The following is a 27,040-nucleotide window of genomic DNA, read 5'->3' on the forward strand; positions in this document are numbered from 1 at the left end:
AAAGTATTTCACCAGGTTTATTGTTTATAATTTTAAAATTCATAAGTTTATTTTTGAAGTAATTTTTTTGCTGGTTTCTTTGTGTGGGAAGGCGTGCTGACGTGATTTTCCTTCGTTATTTCCACGACCGAGACTTTGTTTCACACACTAGGCGTGTGAGTCACAGTCACGGGAGTGCGAGAAAGATACAAAATCGCTGCGTCATGGGAACAGAAGTAAGCATTTCGTGGGAGCTTCTGTTGCTATGCACCGTGATTGGCTGAAAATTACGTCAGCGAGCCCAGGACCCTGCCTGCACGAAGGAAAAGAAGGCTGTAAGATCAGTCGTTGTCTGAGCCCGTGCCAAGAGGTCGTGGTCGGGCGATGGCTCGCATCATTTAACAATGTAATATTGAACTACAACTTAACGGCTATGGTCCATGTGACGCCTAACAACTTTTTTTTTTCTCTTCGGACATTTCAATAAATTAGAAATTGTTTACCGTAGTCATAGGTCATAGGCAAAGCTCACAGCGAGGCAACAAAGTGTTTTGTCCAGCGTTCGCTGCCCGGAACTTATCCGGGCAATATAATGTAATTTGTAATAAGTCTATGTGTTTTTCCCCTTTATGGAGGTACTGGTTAAATTTTTGTTGTGTGCTGTGTTGCGCTAAATATTTTGTGATTTTTAAATTAATAATTAAAACCAGGTAATACATCGAACATTGTTTATTAATTTCTTCTTTCTTAGTGACCTGCAATCTGTATGTTCCACTCATCACCTAATTTGAGCTAGCCGGAGGGGGTGAGTGGTAACATTTGGCGCCCAACGTGGGGCGCCATATGTTACGTTTCGTTTAGTGAAATAAAAAGGTATTCTTTCTTTTTCATTCTAGAGTTTTATTGTCCGAAAGACAAAACAACCGCATCCAATGATTTTCAATGTTTTGTTGACGCATTCGACATGTACAGTCGTCTGTCGATCGCTGCACAAGGAGGGCGTGTTCGGTGGCTTCTCGCCAAATATGTAGGAGAATCGTGGCGACTGTGTTTCGCCAGGTGCGGCCAGGTTTGAGGCCGTACTGATTTCGTGTACTTACAGTAAGATGTTACTGAAGGACTTAACCTACGTTAATTTTCGTTAATCCTTATTCGCCCGAGCTGCGAGCAACTCTCGACAGGCGGATGTACGTGTCGAATGCGTGAACAAAACATTGAAAGTGATTGGATGCGGTTGTTTCGTCTTTCGGACAATAAAACTCTCGAATGAAAAAGAAAGAAAACCTTTTTATTTCGTTAAACGAAACCTAACACTGTCTTTGTGTCCTTATGTTTATATTCTTTAGTAAAATATTATGTACTTCAAAAACATATTTGTATAAATTGGTTGATTGGTCATAGATTTTTAATTAGGTATTATACAACATAATTGCTGGAGACAGTGTGGGTATTTGCATTGTTTCATTGTGAGATATTTGCTAGTGCTTATTTAAAGACATGTGAACGGTGTTCCAGCACGTATCCTGAATGTGGGCAGCACTCAGAAACTCCCCAGTGATGGAGACGGTGCAAACCAAAGCCAGCTTGCATATGCATACTCGGTTGTCACGCAGATACTACATGACGAGAGTCCTAGCCTTGGGGATCAGAAGGCCGTGCAAAATAAGGTGGACGAGAATGTACCAGGAAAACAGGAGGAAGTGGCTGGCGGTGCCCAAATAGTTTCTTCCGAGAGCAAACCACGTACCGACACGTTAACGTTCAAGTGTTTCGATAACATGACGCTTGTGCCGGAGACCCTGGCGCCGGAGAAACCCAGAGTGAACGTTATTATTCCCGAAACTCTGGCGGAAGAAGATGACGATAATGCAGATGACTTTCGGAACATAGAGTCTGATAAACAGGTGACACCAAAGAAGCAGCTGATAAAAGTCAAGATCACGAAAGAAAACCGCAGTCCCGTCATCGGTCGAGCATCAAACCGGACACCGACGAAAGCCGGTGATGCTGGGCCCTCCGAGACGCCCCGTGGTGCCCCGCCGGCCGAAGACAAGAGTCCGTCGCTGCTGAAGGAGGACGAGCCGCGAGGTCCCTGCGGAAGGCGGGCGGGCACGTGGGTCCTGAAGCCGAGCAACGAGGCGACCTCCTCCGCGAGAGGCGGCAAGCCGCCTGCCCGCAGGCTGACGCAGGCCAAGCTGTCGCTCGCCCGACGGCCCAGCAGGGTGGACGTGTGCTCCACGCAGGAGTTCAGCGGGGGCGTGCGGCACACGTCCACGCTGGCCGTGCCCGGGCAGCCCGACGGGTTCGACCACGTCCTGCAGAAGGTCCTCCAGGAATCCCTGGAAGACCACCAGAGGATGCAGGAGAACGAAGACATGGTGCTAGAGAGCCCCGACTCATCCAGTGCCAAGTCTCTGCACAGCTCCCTTGGGGCTTCACACGGCAGGTGAGTGACAGCACGCACCTCTGTTTAACTCGACTCTGCAGTCCAATCTCGCTGACAGTGGCAGAAGATGTTCTCTTAACATGTACATACTGTGGTTAGATTCCAAACCTTCAAAAAATGTTAGCTAATTTCGCATCATATTTTGAAAATGATACATCTTTTGTACTGTCAATAATAAAAACCTGAAGGTACCAAATTTTGTCACTTTGCATTAATGAAGGTTTTTATTAAGTGGTTTTATACAACGTAAAATATCTATTGTGAGTGTTGACAATGAGCCATGTAGTGTACTCATTTTCAATGTGTTAAAGTTGCAAACAGCGAACAGTAATCACGTAATCAGTTTCCATAACTGCAAAATAATGTGAAGGATGCATTCTTTGCAGGAACATTATTGTTTTATAATCATGAAATAGAAATACCCGTAGCAGTGGAACAACTTTTGATAACTTAAATAGTTTATAGAATTAATTGAATTATGATTTTTTTTTAGATTGTGAATTATATAATCATTACTTAAATTAATAAAAAACTAAAGTGCAATTTTAAAAATGTTTTTATTCTAACTATTCAAATTATGTATATATTTGTATTTGAGACTAAGTTAGTTTGATGAGACGTAAGGAACTGCTGCTCACACAGGCTTGTGTGCGTGCATGCAAGTGGTGGGAGGGGGGAGGAAGGTGCGAAGGGCTGCCACCCCGCGAGGCTGAGCGAGTGTGTGCGTGCATGCATGTGGTGGGAGGGGGGAGGACGGTGCGAAGGGCTGGCACCCCGCGAGGCTGAGCGAGTGCGTGCGTGCATGCATGTGTTGGGAGGGGGGAGGAAGGTGGTAAGGGCTGCCACCCCGTGAGGCTGAGCGAGTGCGTGCGTGCATGCATGTGGTGGGAGGGGGGAGGAAGGTGGTAAGGGCTGCCACCCCGCGAGGCTGAGCGAGTGCGTGCATGCATGCATGTGGTGGGAGGGGGGAGGAAGGTGCGAAGGGCTGCCACCCTGCGAGGCTGAGCGAGTGCGTGCATGCATGCATGTGGTGGGAGGGGAGAGGAAGGTGCGAAGGGCTGCCACCCTGCGAGGCTGAGCGAGTGCGTGCATGCATGTGGTGGGAGGGGGGAGGAAGGTGCGAAGGGCTGCCACCCCACGAGGCTGAGCGAGTGCGTGCATGCATGCATGTGGTGGGAGGGGGGAGGAAGGTGCGAAGGGCTGCCACCCTGCGAGGCTGAGCGAGTGCGTGCGTGCATGCATGTGGTGGGATGGGGGAGGAAGGTGGTAAGGGCTGCCACCCCGCGAGGCTGAGCGAGTGCGTGCTGGCCGCAGGAGCCGGGCTGCCGGCAGACTGGAGGTGCCCAAGAGGAGCGGCGACCCGGACGAGACCTTCTTCCCGGCGGCGGGCGGGGGTGACGTGAAGCGCGTCAGGGCCGGCAGCTCCCAGACCACGCAGGAGCTGCTGGCAGAGCTGGGCATGGCCGCCCCGGCAGGGCCCGGCTTGGGGGTGGAGCCCCTGGCCACACCTGCCCCCGACAGGTAGCCGTCACCAGGGTTGTGCATTTCTTACAGTTACAGTAGAATCCCGCTGATGCGACCCCTCACGGTTTCCGGAAAAACGGACTTATAAATGGAATTGTCGCAATAGAGAATTCGGGGTGTCACCGCATCGTCGGATACATAATGTGAATGCCGCTCAGGCAGTGTCTAGCCGAGCTCGGCGCGTCCACTATCGCACGAAAAGCTGTCTCAGCTGTCATGTTATCTTACCCGCCAGCACGAAAAGCCGCTGTGGTAGCTTCTGCGAGAGCATAAGAAACTCTTCCGGCCAGGCTGGCGGTAGCGGCGGCTTGACGTCATATGTGACGTGACGTGACACGAAGCTTACCTCTCCCATCCCCTGCTAATTCTTCAAGGCTCATCCCTCCCAGAGCCACAAACCATGTAAAAACACCCCCTCCCCTTTTCAACTAACATTTCAACATATTCCCTCCCTTATTTCAACCTTCTGCGTGAGAAACTGTCAACAATTTCCTCCCCTCTCACACAGCGTGCGTCAAAAGCCAGGTTGTATAGTCCATTCTCGGTAAAATAAATATATTTATGGGCTTATACGACTGTCCTTTGCCGTTAATAAATACTTTATAAGTTATTATGATACAATTTGTTTATCAGTCACACAGCAGTTTCTGCTGAAAAATCACTAATACCTCAAATTTTATTGAATAGAAAAATTTAGCAGGGCCGTAAATATATTTATTTTACTGCATAGTTACTTTTCTGTCTGCATTTCAACGTTTTTTTTTTCTTTTTTTTACTCTGTGAAGGGCCTTGGAATAGATAATTGCTTGAGCTGTCAAAATAAACATCGCTGACGGCAAGGACGGGAGCGCATCCTGTCGGTCTGTCGCTGTGATTATCTACTCCAAAAACATGTCACAGCATTTCAGGATAGCATTGTTCTTATATCTTTCGTTTATAGCCGAATGTTTTCTACCTGATCCACACAAGTTCCTTCGCCACGTTTTGAACGAAAATAACCACCAGCCGGCTAGCATAGCCGAACTCGCGTGATGCGAGTTCACTTAGCGTGAGTATTTATTGGAACCCATTGTTCGGGGTATGCAAGTCCGAGGTGTATAGCATAATTCCACGCAATTTTTTGTTTTGTTTATCTGCGCACGTGCGAAGTCAGCGATGTTATAGAAAAATAGCCGAGAACCAAACACCTGGCGATGTCGTTAACACAGTGAACACAGCTTTGTGTGGCCAGTGACACCTGAGATGCAGCTGGCATGATCACATCACACTAACCAGTCGCAAGACAAAGGCATGGAACCGGGACGGCAATAGACGCGCGCGTAGATACTATCGGGTGATGCGCGCAGTTTACCGGTATTGGCTAGTGGAGAGTCTAGAGGGGTGGTATCTATTTTTAGCCGTCTTTTGTATGCCTGCCTGCTTGCAGTACAGCGCTCGCCAAGATAAACGTGAACACATAGCGCCCAACAAAGTGTAACAGATTTGTTTTTCAGCCGATTTTACTCAAACTTTTGACTTTCTCTGCTCAAATTTTTCACTGTTTCACAAAACGGTCGTATAAACGGAATGGACGCATCAGAGGGGGGTCGCATCGGCGGGATTCTACTGTACTTACTTCACTGTTAGGTTTATTTGGTTTAGTCTAATGGCAATATCAAATCAGTGTCTGCCTTCAGTAACCAGTAGTATGATACTATTAAACCCTTAATTATTTTATTATTTGGTAACATGTGAGCGAGTAATGATTGCTTGAAGGATGTTGCAATTACAGTGTGTGTACAAGTAAGGGATGATTGTTGGCAATTACAGCATGAAAATATAAGAGATTTGGGTATACTACATGATTTTTGACAAGGAATTTAATAAATATTACTTGCAGATTTGCAAAGATTTGTTAAAAACTGTTAAGATTTCATTAGCCTTTCATTGATGTTTGGTTGCTGTTATCCAGTCTCGATTTCTGAACCATAGGCGCCATGAACTAATAAACAAAGCAAAGGATTGATATTAAAAAAAATATGTAATTACTTTTAGCTTAATTCTCGTCAACTATAGCATGGAAAATTTACTTTTTTAGTTTGATCATCCAAATAACAATTTAATATTTTGTTTTATCTTTCAGTTGGGTTATTGAAGTGTGAAGTTTCAGTTTTTAAGTCTTTTAAGTTTTAAAGCACGTGGAAGCCACACATCCATCAATTTATTCATTGTATTTTTTGCTCTCTCTCTCTCTCTCTCTCTCTCTCTCTCTCTCTCCCCCCCCCCCCCCATCCCCCCCTCCAGCCGAATGTTAGTCCAGCAAGTCACGTCACTTGCCAGCACCGGCTGGGCGACTGGTGCGTAATAAATACAACACTAGTTTTAAAATTAGGAACAGGGTTTAAAATATTTATGAGCCTAAGAGCCAATTTGTACTATTTAAATGACCCTTGTTTCTTCTTTGTCTTTTTACTACGGGAGGATGTGAGGAGGCCCACTTCTCTCTCCCCCCACCCCTTCATATTTACGACCCCCTAACTAACAAAATGACAAAAGAGACTACTGCTGGTTTTTAAACCCTCGTTTCCCTTTTGTCTATTGTAATTTATGTTTTTACCCATGTCTTTGCTGTGGAGAGAGAACAGGGTGAAAGCTACACTTTCTTTTCTTTTTTTTTCTTTCTAAAAATTAGCTCTCACGTATTCGGAAAACTAGTGCAGGGCGGTATAAAATGAGCACCTATAAACACCAATGATGGCTACAGTTTTGTCATGGAATGTTTAGTTGAAAGCATGGAAAATCTCATGCAAAAACAATGTTTGGGCACAGTTGTGCCATGAACACCTATCGAGATAGACAAGTTAATTGAGTGGGTGCCAGTTCACGGGACATGTACAACGATGAGAGGGAAGGAGAACCGTGAACACTGCCACAGACTGCGCTGCTCATGGAGCTTCTCACCACTGCTGAGATATTTTGATTAATAATGTAAAAAACCAACATTGGTTAGTTATTTACGCACATATTCAATTACATTTTTTTAAACTAAAAATCTGGATAAAATGTGTGACTCACACGCTGATAAATGCGGTAACAGTGATGGTGTGTTAATCTTGGACACCCCTAGCCTCAGAGCTAAGCTGTAAACTTGGAAGTTTGGACTGGGAAAACATATTTTTGTAAGAGTGTTGGTGCTCCTAAAGGAAGAGTACTTCCGTCACACAAATATTGATGTATTTAAGATAAAATAATTAAATACCTTTTTTTCAAAATAAATGTTTACAAAGAAATCACTTGGCAGAGAAAGGTAAGGGTCTAATTTCTACGCTTAAATGATGATGAAGTTCTCTCGTGTCTGAACCAACAAGGAAAGTGACTTTCTGCAAGAACCCCAAGTGCCCAGGTTACATAGTGCAAAATAGATTGTAAAATCTGAAAATATATCAAAATTACAACATAGGTTTCTTTATCAGAATAGTGCCTGCAATGCTTCATCACATTTAATTTAGATGTTGGACTGTGCTGTTGGCAGAAACATTTTGCTAACACAGAACAAGCAAGAACACAACTGTCCTTTGGTGCTGCTGAGACTTCAGTGCCAGTCAACATGGCTGCCTTCACTCATGCAGGAGGAAGACAGCCAAATGGCCCAACCAATAAGAGCATCACTCTTTAAACACATGGTTGTCGCTGCCAATCACAAATCTTTCGGTAAAATACATCAAAAGTTCCATAAATTTCTATTTAAATACAGAAATACATTTCCCATTTTTTTGCCTGCTTATAGTCTGCATGCCAGGTCATATCAGGGACTACATAGCTGAGACAAAAGATTATTTTAATGTTGATTTAAAAATGTTTTCAGATAAGTTGTATTGAACTTTGTGTATGTGTGTGCACCCTGCACTTCTGATTTCGTTAATTGGCTTTAAATATGTTGTATTATCATGTGATTTTTTTCATGATTCACAGCAGCTAAAATTAATTTCAAAATCATGCATAAGGCAGCCAAAACTTGAACACAGAAAACACAAGTTTGTTAATATGTAATAGACATTAATGTAACCTGTATGGTGTGTTTTTCCAGCAAATAATGCCACCAAATAGAAAGTAGTGTCAATCTGATGGCAAATGTTTCCTTTTTTTGTGTGTAACATCTCTTTGGTAATGCCGGACTTTTTTTCGTGGCTGAACATGAGCAATCGCTACATAAAAGGTATAGAATACATTTTTTGCTTGGAAAATTCGTGTCTAAACTCAAAAGGGGAGCCAAATTATCACACCATTTTTCAGTTCTCAACCAAAGAAAAATTGTAAGGTTTTTCCAAATGGTGGAAATGTCACATCAAAAAGTGTTGACACCTGAATCAACACCAATGGAATTCTGAAGACGTAAACCTGCAGAATTTTCTGTTTGTGATACTGGCCTATCAACTAGCTCTACTAGAGCAGTTAAAACACTGTAGAAAGAAGAAAACAAGGTGTAACCTTTTGATGTGAATGGGAGGGTAACAGAGCATGGCTTTTTTGTGATACAGATGTGAGTATGTTTTGTTTCTTGTGCAAAAAATTTCATGAAACACCATTTGATAGGTTTACATGGACACAAAACCATGCACTTGTCTGCAAGATGTGTGGTCTTGAAGAAAAATAAGGTGTAAGATTAAGCAACACACAGGTCATTGATAACAAGAAGAAATCATCTACTAAACATGTACATTTCCTTCGCAATGACATAACTGTCACAAGTTTGTTTCCTAACATTACTAAGTTAGCACAGACATACAGAGTCATTCTGCTTCGCACAGATGACTGATAGAGACTTCTCTGAAATGAAGCTAGTACAAGAGAAACACACTTGGTGAGTCAGCACTGGATCCTCCACTTTGTGTTGCACTGCAAGACCCTGATCTTCGAGAGTTGTTACGTTGTATGTGTGGCCCGGCTAAGCACACAGAGAAACGTAACAAAACAAAGACAAACAATGTTCTTTAGGAATTTTTCATTACGGTGGCTGCGTTCTACGTTATTTGGAAATAAAAGAGTTTATTAAATTACCTTTGTTTATATCTTTTCAAAAAAAATGTTTTTTCTCATCGTTACATGGCCTCCGTACACAATTTTACAAATTAATTTATTTAGAAAACTTCGTTACTTGCACAGTTTTTTGTCTTTTCTTATACAAATTTTAACTATGTCTTTGAATTTTGATAGTATGAGGTCCAAATACATACCACAGCACCATACATCTTGCCGTTGACGGTCGAGGAGTCTTGTCACTCGCCAAAAAAAAAAAATACTTTAGTAATGTCCCTTGGTTAACTACATAACTCAAGATACCGTCGATCGTGGACCGTAATCACACGAATTCGAGCCGATGCCGACGCCTAGGGCCTAAATTTCTAGTTACATAGTCCGAAAAAAAATGAACTTAGGTTAAAAAAATACGGCCTGGCCCCAGCCCCTAGGCGTTAAATTATCTCTTAGTAACTTTCCATGATGTCTTGTGACTTGTCGACGTGATTACCTTCCCTTGTAAAGGTGAACACAAGGGAGGCAACCCCGTTGGCCAACTGACCAATCAGCGCACATAATTCCAAAACATGACCATATAAGGAAATTCGGAAGGGCGCATCATTCCATGCCAGGGCTCGCCCTGATTGGCTGGCTAGTGGTAGCCTCCAGAGAACCTACCAGACGGTCGCTACAGCTGTGCGTCCATATGACGTGTAAATCCCAAACACGCATTTACAAGGTGAAAAATAACTTTCTGGCGCCAGGGTGTCGCGCCTGTCCGCTCTTCCTTCTGTACCTTCCAGACTATTCTCGAAATATTACATTAGCAATATCCAATAGAATTTAAAATTACCCAACAAATTTAAATACAATGTTCAAAATTTAGTAATCAAGGTTGAAATTAATACCGTATTAGAAATTTAGTTTAAAAATCATGTCCTGTAAAATTATGATCTTCACTGCTTTAAACAAAACAACTACTGAAATTAATTATCAAATATCAAAATTAATTATTATGGATTGGAATTAACCCTCAAATTAATAATTAAGTATCTCAAGGAAATAAGTATTTTAAGGCTTTCCAGGAAATTTAACCAAAGTAATTAATAACAATTCTTAACAGATCTGAACAATTATCCTTATCTACATATTAATTATCATCCTTTATATCAAAGTTATTCTTAATATTCTTTTGACCCAAAAAAAAATATCTGTATATAACAAATCATTGTGCAATGCTACAGAGTGTCCTGCAGTTCAGCATTGAGCAAAGCAAAAGAGGAGACAAATTTTTTTGAAAATTGAAATAGAAGTGAAAAATGCAACATTATCATGGACAAAAACTTTCACACTAATGAAAAATCTTAAATAACTTTTGAAAAATGCCTTTTCCCCCAACCCAAAAATTCATATCAAACTCAACCAGTCACACTTTTGTTCAGGTTCACAAATAATGGACTCAAAGCAAACATGTAATGAAAATTTTATAATGCTTCGTAACCAAAAACCAATCGTGAAGCTTGAATATTTAGTGGTTTCAAGTGTGTTAATTAAGTTTGTAATTTTTACAAAAGTCTTTTCTTGATTCTTTTACTTCTCGATAAGACCTAAAATAGCTCCACACTTGAAATTTCTAGCTAAGTTCCTGATATATATATATATATATATATCATATTGTAGGTGATCATTGCAATTTTGTCTCTATGTTGTGGACATCGTGTCTGTGGTGTAGATTTGATACCACTTTCAATTTGTAGCCAAGCTGGTTATTCATGATTTAAATTGGTTTCATTTTTTGCTTTTATAATTTATGCAGTAATTTTTTAGTCTGAAAATGTTCAAAGTACGCCGATTATATATATATATATATATATATATATATATATATATAGACTTTTGGAATGGTCTATAATAAAACGTAATTGCGTATCTGTGGACATAAAGAATGGAAAGGGTCTTGTTTGAAGTGTTGGGCATGTATGTAATACAGGTAGCTCCTGTTGGTTGCAGAGTCCCTGATAAGGAGCGCACTAAAGGAAGCCCGAGCTACATTTACCAGCGGGATGCGGTGCGTGGCAAGGCAGCACGCAGCAGGCTGAAGGGCTGGTCATGTCACGATTGCAAAGCGGTAAGTGTCAGCATGTTGAAAGTATCATCCAAATGTCAAAGTAGCAGAACAACTTTTGTCTTACAAACAGTAATGAGGGAAATTTGAATCTTGGTTCAAACTAATGATTTTAAAGATTAAAAACTGTGTTCATTGTTTGTAAACCGTTCAGAAAAGTTCATTACAAGAATGTTAGTGTTTCATCACCATGTTGGAACTACACAATGAATGCTCGTGCCCTGCGTGGGGCATGTTAAGTATACCATCAGTGGGATGTTTCTTTGTGGTAACACGTGGAGCTCCCGGGCCTTGCCACGTGGCTAGTAAGTAACCACGAGCGATGAAGAGCACAGCATACCCATGATTGCTCTCTGGCAGGAGTGGTGACGGTTGGCACCAAGACATTGGTCACAAACCACTGGGCTACTGTACAGTTATAATGACGTTATTTACCTATTCTTTTTCATAAACATAAGTAATTTAAAAAATGTAAGCGGGTTTTTCTGTTCTCGCTAGTGATGTATAAACATCTAACCTCGGTAACAATGTGTTCTCATGTTGTACATGTTGCAAATGAACTTCTAATAAAAACTTAAATACAAAATTTAGAGTAGAATTTTTTTAAATAATGCAGAGTTTGATAAATATACTGATCAATAAAATTAGTGGTGCACCGATGCGGATACCGATGAATCGTAATTGGCGATTATGGGTACTTACCGATTAATCGTAATCGGCGATTATCTTAACGATTACTTTGCCGATTATTTCCGTCCCGTCGTAATTAAGTAGGTAATATTTTGTTACACATTTTAGGACGAAAAACGGTAATATTTGTATATATTACAAAATTCATCTAACTGTGTCATATCATAATTACAGATATTTCGTTAAGTTTAATAAATCCCATTGCCTCAAACAATAAAAAATGCATTTTTCCTACACGTTTATTTACGTTTCATCTTTTGTTTAGTGGCCTTGTACATTACGTGTAGCCAGAGAAGTAAAATATATGGCACGCAATCAAAATACCACAAACAGTTGCAGTGGATTCTATGACAATCAATCTTTTCGAGTCGTAGTAGCGGTTCAAAATCGTGGTCCCGATACCTTCTAGTTTTTATCACTGCGTTTTACAAACTTGTTATGGGCGTCTTTGGTAACATTATCCGTTTGTTATTTGTATGTGTCGTGAAAAGTGAAAAAGTATTTATAATTTTATATATTCAGTCAACATAAATTCAATCACATGTGCTAGAATTGGTTTTTAGTCATTTTTATATAATTATAGTGAGATGGCGAGTAGGGAGAAAAAAAGTGAAGTGTGGAAACATTTTTCTATAAACTCAAGTGAACAAAATAAAGCAGCATGTTTACATTGTTAAACGGTAATTTCTTGATGCAACCTTATGTACCCATTGTAAATTACAATTATTAGACTGTAGTTCAAGTTGTTTACAATAACAAATATTTAAATAGAAGTTAATTTAATTTCCCCTTTCAATGACTTAATAGTGTATTTTATATATTTTTATACTGTTATTATAACTGTATTCTCAATTTTACCTAATCTTGTTATAAAATTCACATGGGAATAAAAAATTTTTGTGTGCATTATTACACTTAAAAAAATTTGTTCATTATAATCGGTAACTGAATCGGTATCTGCCGATTATTGCTCTCATAATCGGTAATTGAATCGGTAATCGGTAAAGTCATATCGGTGCACCACTAAATAAAATATTCGCTTTTCAAGTACATACCAAACTGGCGAGACACGAGTTACGCACATACTTTCTGCACTCGCCGCTAGAATTCGCTGCCTGAATCATAAACGTAGCTTGCCACCGTCATGTGCAGATAGCAGCACAGCTCCGATAAAGGACTTGAAAAGATACCAAAACCTGGCTTTGGACCTGATTTTTGACCAGGAGTTTTATTAAAATTCACTAAACAGTTGGTGGGAGTCCACGCACTGAAGCCAGCCACCGATGCACACAGCATACCTTCGAAATTCATGTTATACACCATGTAGCGCCGAAATGCAAGTTCTGTTAGGTAGAATTTAACCAAAACCTAATTAAAATCATATAAAAAAAAGTAATCTTTAAATGTTTGAATCCCAAGGAATGTTATTTCCAGACAAGAATTGTTTTAAAGTGCATGGATGAGAAGAATTAATTTAATTGGTTATATAATGCATATCTTATTTGATTATTCTTAAACCACAAATGCTTGCTAATGTATTTTTTTCTGAATGTATCTTTTTTAGACATATTTATTACAAATTATATTATCGTAAAAATGGAGAATATAATTTTTACCTTTATTTTAGTGCATAAGTTTTACTAAAACTCTTTTATAAAACAAAAACAAACCCTGAATTCTTCTGGTTTTTTTATTTTTTTTATGAAATTGATTTAATAATTAATAATCTTGTCCTTAATTATTACCTTTATCTTATTTCGTTTCATCATGGAAAAATCTATGCAGAACATTCTGTGCGTCATAGGCCTAATTTAAAGTCTGGAGCAGCTAATACTTCACAGTTCAATAAGCTACTCCAGACTTTAAATTAGGCCTATGACGCACAGAATGTTCTGCATAGATTTTTCCATGATGAAACGAAATTATATATATATATATATATAGAGTCGTCCATTTCCAAAAGTGCCTAATTGACAAAATTGGAAAAGTGAGATTTTAATTGCATGATTTTGGCACAACTGAAATACACATGTTAAATTACTTTTACAGTGGCAAAAGTTTCTAAATCCTGTTTTAAAAAAAGAATGGAAATCGAGTACAAATTCAAACCGGGCTTAGTTGCATTTCATTCCATTTCCAAAACTGTCTTGTTGAAAACTCAGATACTGTTCCAAAACTACTTACTTGCTAGCATCTAAGATGGCGGCTTTCATGAAGTCATTTCCAAAACGTGCTAGTTGCAGTAAAAAAGAGCCCTACCCGCTAATTGTAAGCTTCCACAAAAGTGTTTATTCTGAAAAACTGGGGGACATTTTTATAGTGCAGACCTATATTTTTACACTTTATAATAATAATAACTGTTGGCTAACCTGCTTCTTTTAGGGAATCATTTATTTTTGTTCAGCTTTGTTGAGTAAAAGTTGAATGATTTCTATGAGGTTATATCTCATGTTATGTTGTCTTGTCTAGTGATCTTGTAAAAGAAAATGAGTTTAAATATTGCAAATGTTGAAGAAGAAGTGAGAGTTGAAGGTGTTGTGAAAAGTGTAAGTGGAAATAAAAGTAGAAAGAAACAACTGAACCCAGGTAATTGGAAAAATAATGTACTGAAGTGGCAAAGACATGTTTCCAAGTGACTACCAACCTTGACCAAGTGCAACCATGATGCAGGTAAAAAGTCTATTTTTGAATGCAACAGCCTCAACTTGCAGGATAATAGAAGATTTCATCAAAAATTCTACTCTTTGGTTGACAAAGTTCAACAAGATTGCTTTTTACTGAAGTACATTTCTAGTCAAACTTCTGCTAGGCCCAAACGTAATGCTAACAATGATGGTGACGAAACTGTCATAAGAAGAGTGGATGTAAGTAAGTACTATGTGCCACGATTTAGACTATAAAGTGGAAAACACAATGTCCAGGTTTGTCAAAAAAAGTTTTTAAATATACTTGCAATTTCTAAGAATAGGATTCAGCGGATCGCCCGGTGTAATCTTCTTACTGGAGAGAGCCCCAAAGAAAATCACGGTGGTGATAGGAGGAAAGCTAAGTATTCAAACAGACATAAATCAGTGAAAGCTTTGATTGAATCTCTAAATCCTCTTGAATCTCACTACTGCCGGGAAAGGGAATGTAAAAGACAATATTTATCAAGTGATTTATCAATCACCAAACTTTGGAAAGCTTATAATGATAGTGCTACACAACAGCTTGTCGTGGAGTATGAGATTTTAGGTCCATAGTCACCAGGGAGTATAATTTAAGTTTTATAACTCCAGTAACAGTTGGATGCTCCATGTGCCTTCAGTTAAAAAGCAAAATCAAAAGTTCACAAGGGAACAAAAAAGTTGAACTGATGACCGAACTACGTGTTCACAAGTTAAGAGCAAATGCTTTTTATGAGAGTCTCAGAAAAAAAAACATAGGTGTAACAAAGTTTTCGTTTGACTGCCAAAAGAAACTTCCTTTGCCAAAGTTGCCTGACCAAAGCAATTACTATTCTCGCCAACTGTACCAATATAATCTGACTATTTGCGAAGGCTCTTCTAAGGACAAACAGACTAATAAAAACACATTCATCTATACATGGGCTGAATCTGACGATTATAGAGGGTCCAATCAAATTCTATCTGCTGTGCATCATCACCTAAAGAATACCACACTTTAAGATACCAAAGAAATTGAACTGCATGCAGATGGAGCCGCAGGACAGAACAAAAATTCTATATTGATAGGAATGCTGAGTAACATACTTGTTAAAAATTTGCCTCAAAATGTGAAAAAAATTCATGTCTACTTTCCCGTCACTGGACATTCTTTTCTTCCGGCAGACAGGATTTTTGGTCGCTTGAAAGAAAGTTTAGAAAAATGGAATCCATAACAAGCCCTGCCCAGTACATAAATGCTTTCAAAGAAGTAGGGACAGTTTTTAGGGACAGTTTTTGAGTTAGGAAAATATTTCTCATGTTTTGATTGGAAGTCAAGCTGTTCTGAAACCCTAAAACCCCTCAGATCATGGGCTTTTACTTTGTCTAAGTGCAAGCGCTTTGTAATTTCTAGGAGCAAGAAAAAGAATGCACTAGTTCGCAGGGAGATGTTTTATAAAAGTGATCAAGGAGTTGCTCTGCCAATCAACAAGAAGGACAAACTAGTCAAACATATGCAGCCATTGATCTTACCAGTTGGAATGCCAGTCAACAAAGACAAGTTGCGTGACATTCAAAAACTGTTGGAGAAGCACTATGGCGCAGATTGGTCGTCCAAAGAAAATTTAGAGTTTTATATCAAAACAAGAACAACTGAAACCCCACGATGTTGATGAAAATGAGAAAAGACTTTATAAAAGCATTTATCAATTTTTTTTTAATTTTAGAACAAAACTCTGATAATTTCATAAAATAACCTTTATTTTCATAAGCACCAAGCACATGTAGTATTGATTTGAAAGTTTCTAATTTAAGTGTATATAGTATGTTAGGGTAAAAAGAAAACACTTTTTTTTTAGCAACATTTAGCCTGCTAATTTTTTCTTTCTTTTGATTTAACTAAGGGCGACTTCTTTATATGTTTTCTTTTTTATAAGCCCTTAATAAATTATTAACACACTAAGTTGATGGCATATGAGAGCATGTTAAAAATAATGTTAGAATAAAAATAAAAGAGTTTGAGGCAGATTTATGATAGGCTGATTGAGTAGGTTTTCTTTTTGTTTATACTTAAGCCAGTAACATTTTGCATAACTTATTGCAGGCTTTTGACATTTTGTACATGATTCTGTGTTATTTTAATGCGTTTAGTAAAACTTTTTTTATTACTGTATTTGTTTTAAACTTATTAACATCACATTCAGTCTCATTGTTGTTTTTGATTTTCAAAACTGACCCGTTGCATTTACAGTGCCAAAACAAGCTAATTGCAAAAGGTCCAATTCCAAAACTAGCTAATTACAAAAAACTTTTCCAAAACTGCCTAGTTGCATATTAAAACAGTTTATTACTGCTTTATATACAATAATTACCGACCTTAGACCTTGTCAATTGTGTTTCTCATTTATTTACAGCCTTTATAAACATAACAGTCATAAATTAACTCTTGAGTGTTAAATAACTCAGGTTTTTCTCGTTTCCTGAAAATTTATTCCCTAGGCAACTAGGCACTTTTGGAAATGGACGACTCATATATATATATATATATATATATATATATATATATATATATATATATATATATATATATATATATATATATATATATATATTAAAATTTTGGTATTGCTTTAACAGGAATGATTGTTCCTGCCAAAAATGAACATTTATTTGCTGTCTCATTTTCTCACTAACAAAAAAAAAAGGGGGGGGGGGGGAATTTACTAACTTCATACATAAATTGGTTATTTTAACTGTGCTACTGAGTTATACTTTATGCCTCAACATAGGTACTTGTTAAATACTGCATTTTAATTCTCGTGTATACAGTGAAACATGTGACGTGCAGGTATTGGTCATATTATTTCTACTTGTCTTAATATGTTTTCCTTTGGGTAAGTTGTAAGCCAGGCTTTCCTAAATTCAAATGGAATGCCCTTGAAAGGAATGATCTTCTTGAGTTTGTCTCAAATGTTCATATTGTGTGAACCGTACTTAGACCTACGTAAAGTGCCACATTATGATTTTTGCAGCGTGGTGTGTGTCATTTCACTGGAGCGTGCTTGCCTGCTGATAAATGTCTTAATTTCTTACAATCAGTAAAATGGAGAAGGAGAGGGCTGACAAGCTCCGTGTCATTGAGGCCTGAGACAGTGAAGGGTGATGAGATGCCAATGGTTGGCATGGGGTGGGGAAAAAAAACCATCAGCGCACTGCAGTGACCGTCCACTTGCGACCCCGCCGTGAATCCAACTGGGATGGCCGTGACGTGATCCGGGCACTCGACCGCCTCGGCCTCTTCAAGCAGAGAAGCTATGTATGACAATACACTGTATGTTTCTGGTTCAGAAACAATTATTGTGTTGTGTGCTTTTTTGGTGAACTTTAACATTAATGAAGTTACTGTTTCACTGCTCAAAAAAAAAATATTATTTTTGTGTAAAATGTGAAAAGACAGCATGGTTGTTGCCCATTCTACAGGCAGAATTATGGCCCTGTTTTTTTTCCTCATTTAGACTATTGAAGGCATTTTGTGTGTGTAACTTTTATTACCGTGATGTTAAAGCAGAATTAGCTGTATTTAAATTGTAATAAGGTTTGATATGGATTAACTCTGACAGAATTTTTAACTGTTAGCCACATTGTGCATTATCTTGTTTGTCGTTCATTTAGTACTGTGTGGATTTTGTTCTTACCCAGTTGTACGAAGGGCTGCACTTGACAGAAGCAGAGAAGAAAAGGTTAATGAATGAATGTTCAAGGCATCGAGATAAGTTTCCTGTCAGAAGTACATCTCCAACAGGTAATATTTCGAGCTTGATCCTTGACTGCAGTATTTTTTTTACGTGGGTGCTGCATACTTAAGGAGTTTTACAATACCGTGTTTTATCGCATAATCATTGCATCGTTATTTTAGGGCATCAAAATTTGGATAAAAAAAGTTCTCTCATAAATGTTGAAGGATGTTTTTTGTCCTACTATGAGATTCCGAACGCTTTGTGTAGGTAGTAAAAATTTGAGAATAAAGCACCGTGCAACAGCTATTGTTTTTCAAGTTGCTTTCAGGCAGTTTGGTAGTTATAATGGGAAAATACCGTAATTGCAGTAAAACTCACTTAAGTTGTACCCACAGTACGATTTCACATCCAATATGGTGAAATGTTTTGGTCCTGTCACTTTCTAAGCAAGATATACATTATTTTTTTCCATGTAAAATGTTGCCCATGAACTTTTCTTAGATAAAAGGATGTATTTTGATGTTGACATCTATTATTCGTTCGGATATTACTGCTTACTTATTTAACAGAAATACAAAGTTGTCGAAAGTGTAAATTTTCTTTTAAAGACTTTTCAAATGTTATAACTTTTATCTGTTCGTCTTTGTCGCCGCTGTCTACTGCTTATAAAAATGTAGCCAGCGCTAGGTGGCACAATTCATGTTTGGTTACGTTGATGCCCGTATAGAGTACATGCTTGTAGTCAAATATCGATAGCTTGCAGAAAGCATGCAACATGCAAACTCTGTCTAGTGCAGAGTAAGCTACATTTTATAGCCCACACTATTTCGTGGTTAGTGTGTTCTACGACGATAGCTATGCGTTAGTTTCGGCTCATGTTTAGCGCACGGTTTTCGACTTTTCTTTGTTTTGTTTCATGATTTATATTAATTTTAATTGTTTGGCATGATGTTGTATACTCTACATTTTAAATAAATATATTTTCCTTGAATAGGTTTTATTTTTATGAATAACTTCACCTCAATAAACATTCTTTTCTCACATAAGAGTTGCACCCCAACATTTCAAACTTTATTTTAGTATAAAATGTGTGATGATTATGCGATAAAACACAGTATGTTGTGTATTGGCCGGCCTCGCTAGAGGTGTATATGTGAGGCAAAATGACAAGTGGTGCAATATGTACACACTTAGCCTTATGATTGAGCAATGTAGGTAGGTTTACATTCAGGAAGTACTTTTCCCTTGAAATTCAAGCTAGGTTTCTCTATCTAATATTTAGGTACTCTGCTTCATGAAAACAATGACTAAATGCAAATTTTTATTTTTTTGTGTATTTTTTTATTTATTATTGAAACATTTATTTTGGATGTCTCTTTCAGATTTACACATAGACTGTCATTAAATACTATACTAAGGTTTCAGAAAGAAATAACATGTGATTTATATGTAAAAAAAAACTATACACTCAACTCAACAAGTTAAAAGTTTTAGTCTTAGCTTAGTACACTTTGATATGAGAACTGTGCCGGAAATGAGGTATTTCAGCAATTTTTTTTTTAATTTTTATTATAATTTTAATTATTGTTGGAAATTTTATTTTCAATATAATTTGGTTACTATTGGGTGATTTACACTTTGTTAGGCTGGTGTACTCTACATAGTTAAACTTTGCTGCAGTAGCCTGAGGCACCTTTTCTCAGGGACCAATCTGATCTTTTGCAAGTCTAAGACGTTGTTAGCAGTCCGGTTGATATTTCACCCACTTGCAGTCACGTTCCCGGCCTGTAACATTATTTCCCTGCATGACTAAATTTGCGCACAACAGCTCAGGACGAGTTGTTACCCTTTCTCAGAGACAAGCTTAGAACAGCGCTTACCGTCACGCATATGTCTTAGGTTCACTCCTAGAAAGTCACGTTAGGACGCTCGTTCCCAGCCTCGTTGCGTTTTTTGTCCACCCTCACCCCCCAGTTCCCACCTTAGTTCTCAGAATTTAGCCCAGGATCATTGCCCTGATGTGAACCCTGCCAGGCAGTGGCCGACCAAGGACGATTTGCCACAGAAAAAATATGTGCAAATATGGACCACACACGACATCTAGCGGCAGAGATAGTAACTTCTTCTCTTGTCGCCAGTTCGTGGAGCTAACGCCCGCGACACCTGGTGGCGACATTGCCAACCTTCCTCTTTCTTTCCCCTGTAGGCCGTCAGAGAGCAGCACCGACTGCGCCATTAGCCCCAGGCTTTAGCAAACGTCTCGGGCGAGTCGATCCCTATTTGTTTCAGACACCCCTCAACAGGTAGTGCTAAAATCGGCCAGTGCTACCAACTCCGAGATATCGAAGTCAAAGAGTTTTTTTGTGATTCCCACTCGGAGAACTTCGGAACCTTTCGGTCCGGACGCCTCAGTCTCCCCAGTCTCCCCCACCAACTTTTGTTTGAGCATTACCTTTTAATTACGAGATGTGGCCCTTCCGCTTCGCATCGCGATTCCAGACGGACTGTTTGAGATGATCGGCGGATCAGCAAGACGTACCACTAGACTTCTGTCCGGCCGTAACCGACGATGTAGTCGATTAGACAAGGGATGCTATCCCTTTTATTTCTTGAAGTAGTTTAGTCCGTCTGTACAGTACACAGTATGGTAGTTATTTTTTTTAAGTAATTTTTTTGAAATGATGGAAACGTCCGCGCCTGCCGCGTATCCGCGGTCTTCAGATACGGACTTGCTACGCTTCAGAAGCTAGACGGCAACTTCCCTGTCTGGTGAGTTACTATCAGATTTATTTCCCGACTTCCCCTTATCTTTTTGCGGGCATTTTCTGCCCAGTTTGCTAACTGTCTGTGTACTAGTTCTGATCATGTTTGATTCAGACTGTTCACAGACAGGGTCCAAGAGCCTGATGTAGTCTTAGCAATTTCACGCTCTTCCTCTTCAACAAACAGGCGCCCTGGCAACATGTTAACTGCTGAACTCCGGGCAGCGAGCCACCGAACTTCGGTCCTACAGTATGTTTGAACTTTTTGGAATCACCTTTAAATTACTACGTTCGAAGAAATAAGAATTATATAAAACTTTCATTCTGAACTTCAAGAATTTAAAGTGGGATTGTTTGAGACTCGTATTTCTTTATTTGTTTATTTATGTTTAATGGAAACCTTTAATAATCTAATTTAGGGCCGGCCCATATTTTTTTTAACATATCAGAGAGCTCTTTAATTACGTAATTGAAATTGTATTTTAACACATTTTAATATCTGTTATAAGTTTCCTTAAATAAATATGGAGTAATTATATTCAGACGGAATCACACCTTGTTTCTGTTCATTCCTCATGTCCTTGTGAAACCAAAAGATCCACCGTTACAGCATTATATAATGTTAATGGTATTATTTATGTATTTAATCTGATTTACCTACACTGCCACAAAGTAACAGAAATGGTAGTATTTAGCGTGATTAACTTTTATCTGCTTTGTTTTGATTAATGAACAATGCTGTAACAGAACAATTTGTAGCTCTGGTGATGTATAGATAGTATTCAATCTCCTGCCACATCTTCTGAATTATGTCCACAGTTACAGTTGCAATTGCTGCAGCCCTCTTTTTAAGGAGCTGGATTTTCATTTTGTTCTTAGCGTACAAACTCTTTTTAACATATCCCTACAGAACAAGGAAAGTTTATGTGTGGCCATAAGGCATAAAACACAATCTAGAAATCACCAGATTTAAAAATTGTTTTTATCTCTAATTGTACTAAGCTGCATCTCAAAATTTAAGCAATATTAATATTAGAGATGTCCCACATGTATATTAATTAAATACTTATTTCTTTAAAAAAACAGTTGAAAATCTCAGCAATCATTCTCAATGATCCTGTACACCTGCTCATTTATCTACTATATCCTTCACCACCACACATTGTTCTCACATCACCCATATTGGTGTGCTGCTGCACAGTTGTTTGCCTGTTTAGTACGGTGTACAACTTTAAGGTAGTAATTGCTATCAAATGAGTTTCTTTATTGTTTTTGAACCTGAGAATCAGAATTGCCGCTTTTTTTGACACAAATCACTAATACCAGCCATGAGGTGACGTCATGCCCAGAGACAAGTCTCTGCTCAACTTGTGAACTGGCCCACATGGTTCACTGATTTAGGCTAGTTGGTACCTGGTACGCTCAGGAACTACTAACGAATATCATTTCACATCAGGAAATGGGAGGTCATTAGTCAAATAGGTACATTTAAATTTATATTGAAATAAATGTTTGAGTTACATTTAGAAAATAAACATACTTAAAATAATAAACTTAATGTTTTCTATGAACAAGAATGGTTATTTAACCTGTTAACATAATTCCTGATGCTGACATTCATGTCTGAATTAAATGGCTAACCATGTGACTTGCACGAGCAAAACCTGGTAGGTGCGAGATAAACCAGCTCTTGACAGCTTCTGGCCTTTCTCATCAGAGCTGCTGCTGACTTGTGGTCTGGCGTGATTTAAACAGTGGCTGAACACTTGGGCTTTGGAGATATTTTTTGAGTATAAACCACTGTACTATGTTAATTAAGCTAAAGTAAACAGTCAGTAAATAAAGTAAATAGCTATTAAGGAAAAAGTATAGACCATTGTTTGTTAATTAGTAATATTTAATATTCATTGCGTCATGTTTAATGTTACCCTAGTGCCGTTGTCGTCGTGCATACATGAAAATGAATAATTCACGTAGCTGAAAATGAGCATTACTCTGAATTGATGACAGCGCTACTTCAAATAATGCAGTAATTTATTGGCACAGTTACTTCAAAACCATGAAAATTGAACAGTATTACTATTACTACAGTATTACTATTACCTACTTTGACTGGCGAGTGAATTCTAAGATTCATCCGTCTTGTGATCCTAAAGTTTCTATCTTCTTTTTTTTTTAAGTTGTTACAAATGTAAGATGATATTCAGTTTAACTAACATAACTAAGAGAGTTTTATTATTATTATTATTATTTTTTAAAAAAAGTGAAAGTTAACTATGATGCACTAGTTCTTCCAAGTAGTTTGCTAATTCCACAGTTCTGTCCAGCAGGTTTTGTGCTCAGACTTTCCTGGTCAACTCATCATTTAGGTATTTATCTTCTTTAACCTTACGTAAGGAGAGGTTATTCCTTGAAATGTCCAGTGCTCAGTGTGTTTCTGAAGTAAACACCAGCCTCACATTATGTGCTAGTGACATCAACATTTTAACTTAACAGTTGACTTTCTGCCCATGTTTTTTGTGACACATCCTGAATTACCATCTGGCTGAGTTATCAACTCTATTTGTGCTCACACAAACACATTGATTAGTTGGCCTGCTAATGTAGTCATAAATATTGTTAGCAATAGATACCTCATAGCTCAATAAATACATGCAACTTGAAATCAAATAAATTTGTCATATGTAAGATACCATCAACAAAATTTTCTAAACTCAGAAATCAAAGAAAAGGTGTTCCCTAGAATAAAGTACGTAAATATGTTATCTAAGGTGGCGGTGTACATTACTAACCAGGTGTTTGTTGCATTTACAGATTGGTGAACACGGGTGCCAACAGCATGCTGTGAAACTGTGTTCCTCGCCCGTCTCATCATGGTTATTTGTGTGATTGTGATATTATGGTGTTAAATCTGTGTGGTTTGTTTGTCGAAGAAATGAGTACAGTGCTGTGCACATTGGTATTCGAGGGTTCGGTGCACCTCAGAGAAGTTATTTTCTTCTCACATGAATTGAAGTTATTCAAACTGTTATTTAGATTAGGTAATTGCTGCAGGACATAGAAATTTGACACTTCATCGGTTTGGTAAAATGTGTCCAGACTTTGAATATTTGTTCACTTCAAGATTCTGTACATTTTAATACAGACACTTGACAGAAAAGAGTAGCTCTTTTTTCAGTGACAATATTTTCTGGTTACAAATATGTTCAATAAAGATATGTTAGTATATTTTCTTTTAAACTTTCTTTTCTTGTAATCAAAAATGAACTTAAATAGCAATAGCTCTAAATGCATATAGATGCCAAATGTTCAGTTAACGGTTATAATATGCTAAATAACAAGACATTAAATTTACACAAATTTAAATTAGTTTACAAGGAGCCATAATTTTTACAAACTGTTTCTCCGTTACAATTTAATCAAACTTTTGAAAAATACATGTGCTGAAGTATGCTATAAATTGATTATTTTAAATTCCAAATTGCTACAAAATGGTAAATTTTAGATGAAAAATGCTAAAAGATTTATTTTTAAATCCCTTATTTTTAGTACTTTTCATGATGGTATGATACTAATTGCTATGAGTTAATATATACTTTGACTGTTTTGGGGTTGATGTTACAACCTTTCAGGGATGATTCAGATGGTAACCAACATCAATCTGAGGAAGAAACTCAATGCAAACTCCTCAGTTGCACCTTAGACCTTTTTCATAGCTTGCCCGTCATGTACATATCTACTGTAGTACTATATCTGTAGTACTATACATTAGCTTAAAAATACACTAGTAAGTTATCTTTTTTTCCTTTCTATGCATGCTACATTGCTGTCTCCAAACCAGGTTTTTTTTTGTAAGTGTTTTGGATACAGGGAATTGTTTGCACATGAGTGTAGGTATGTACTTTCAGATGACCATGTGCAAAGTGGCAGATCCAGGAATTTTTTTCAGGAAAGTGGGGGAGGAACAAATTAATAAAATTATAATTTGTGTATTCAAAACACTTATTTCAACAGGGGGTTCGGACAATTACATTATCATTCTCAACATGCATCACTTCTCCTGTGGTTTTTAGTTTCAGGTGTTGTAAGATCCATCTTGCATCACCCAAAATAACGTATTGCAACCATTACTGTACATGCATATACATGTGTGTGTGTGGAGGGGGGGCATATAACCACTAATATTTTGAATTAATTTTCTTCTAAACAGCTTAACTAGTCATTTATAAAAGCACACTAAAACAACTGATACAAATATAAACAAATGTCTGCCATATTTGTATGTGAAGATCATTAAAAAAAATGGGGGGGGGGGGGGGGGGGATAATTCACGTCTGACGGCTAATGCTTCATCTGTATCCTGTCATAATATCTGTGGGGTTTGTTTACACTATATGCTGCTAAGCATTTGATATTCTTTCCTATTTTTACGTAAATGTTCTTTTAATACTTTATGTGACACAAAATATTTTGTTGTTAAAGTGGAGAAAAGCTTTGTTTCCTGGTAAATGTCTGACCAAATGTGAAAAATAATACGGAATTAGCTTAACCGTTCGTTTACACTTTTCAGAAATTTTATAGTTTAGACCAATAAATTATTGTTAATGGTATCTGAAAATATTTTACACTGTGGTTAACGTGCCTTTAGACCCGTCCCTTTTATCTCATTTTTTAGCCCATTACAAATCCAGAAATTTACAAATTGTGTAAGTTCTGTCCTGTTTATCCCAAATGATAGTTGGTGTACTGCTTTACAGTAGAACCTTGTTTTTACATATTTCGAGTGATCAGGACAAAATGTATGTAAAAAGAGAAAAATTTTAAAAAAATTTTTTTATCATTTCACTAAGATGGAAACAATAAGCAAATATATAAACCACACTAAATAAAATGTCGGAGAGGGTTACATTTTTTATACACACTTTATCTCACATGGTGCAAACAGGCACTGGGCATGCTGGGAAGAGTGCTTAGTTTATTAAAAGAAAAGGCATACACAGCAATGGTTCGTCCCATGCTGGAGTATGCAGCACTGTTTGAGAGGAGAGTGCTAGGTGGGTGAAGGGTAAGTGGTAGCCATGAAAAGGGTGAGGTGTAGTCCAACAGAGATGATGAAGGAAATGGGGTGAGAGATACTAAAGGACAGAAGGCAGAGGGAGAGGCAGAGCTGGGGAGACAAGTATTTGCGATGGGGGAGCCTAGAAGTAGGAGGGAGAACGCTAAGGTAAAAATGCTATGGTTGTAAGAACGATGGGGGATTGGAGTATGTTAGATGAGGAGTGTGTATTGGCTAGTGTGGCTCAGTTCAGGAGAAGAAAGAGGGAAAGAGGGGTTATGCTTGCCACCAGGTTTTTTTACCCATTTGCAGCAATAACTAACTAAACCTAGGCAATGTGTGTTGATAATACATAAACATTGCACCATAAATATGAGTACGTATATGACAATTTTGTAGCTTAGCATATGCTTCATTTTAATCATTGTAGGTATGTAGGTATATTTTTAATAAAAATAAATTTGGCAGCACAAACGGTTCCACCGTGTGATAATATTATGAACAATAATAACAAAGAGTTGTCTTAAAATTTATTTATTATTAATCAAATATTTTAAGTACATATGTATATTCTCTAGGAAATAAAGTGCATAATAGCTCAAATGAAAACTTGAGTATGTCAGTTACATTAATATGTAAAATCTGAGGTTACATTATTTATATTTGCAAAAATTTAATTTCTTAATCCCTTTAAAACAATTCACTTTTGTTATTATTTGCTATTTTCCAGGAGCCTCTACTTTCTAAATTTATTATATTGTCTTCAAATGCTCTCTTCCGACCCCCTTCTCCATATAGAAATTTAAGTAACATATTTATTCTTGCCTATTTTTTGAGAAAATTATCATTTATAACCGTCAAAGAAAACACTTTTGACTCTCCGCCTTGGATTGGTTAGTTCAGCTACGTTAATAATGCATAAAATCCTTTTGAAATAGAAATTCAAATTTTATTTGCCATTCTTACCTAACCTACACGATCGTTCCACTTAAATTATAATGCACGTATTTCTCAGAAGTCTAAAATCCAGGATCACCTTGAAATTTAATAAAGATGAGAAATTTCCTTGCATAAATAAAAT

At 37.8% G+C, this 27,040-nt stretch overlaps 1 protein-coding gene across 3 annotated transcripts in view; it reads left to right on the forward strand.

Moving 5' to 3' along the window:
• Nucleotides 1-24,143, forward strand: part of LOC134536664 (uncharacterized) — a 59,153-nt gene extending 35,010 nt beyond the window's left edge. For all 3 annotated transcript variants that reach the window (XM_063376492.1, XM_063376490.1, XM_063376491.1), the window contains 5 exons: nucleotides 1,495-2,425; nucleotides 3,740-3,946; nucleotides 10,955-11,072; nucleotides 18,104-18,206; nucleotides 23,718-24,143. In XM_063376492.1, the coding sequence (XP_063232562.1) occupies nucleotides 1,495-2,425; nucleotides 3,740-3,946; nucleotides 10,955-11,072; nucleotides 18,104-18,206; nucleotides 23,718-23,725 (1,367 nt within the window). In that variant the 3' untranslated portion in view covers nucleotides 23,726-24,143. The remainder of the gene's footprint in view (nucleotides 1-1,494; nucleotides 2,426-3,739; nucleotides 3,947-10,954; nucleotides 11,073-18,103; nucleotides 18,207-23,717) is intronic.
• The last annotated feature ends 2,897 nt before the right edge of the window (nucleotides 24,144-27,040 follow it).

Source organism: Bacillus rossius, chromosome 11 (assembly GCF_032445375.1).
Source record: "Bacillus rossius redtenbacheri isolate Brsri chromosome 11, Brsri_v3, whole genome shotgun sequence".
Taxonomy (NCBI): Eukaryota; Metazoa; Arthropoda; class Insecta; order Phasmatodea; family Bacillidae; genus Bacillus; species Bacillus rossius.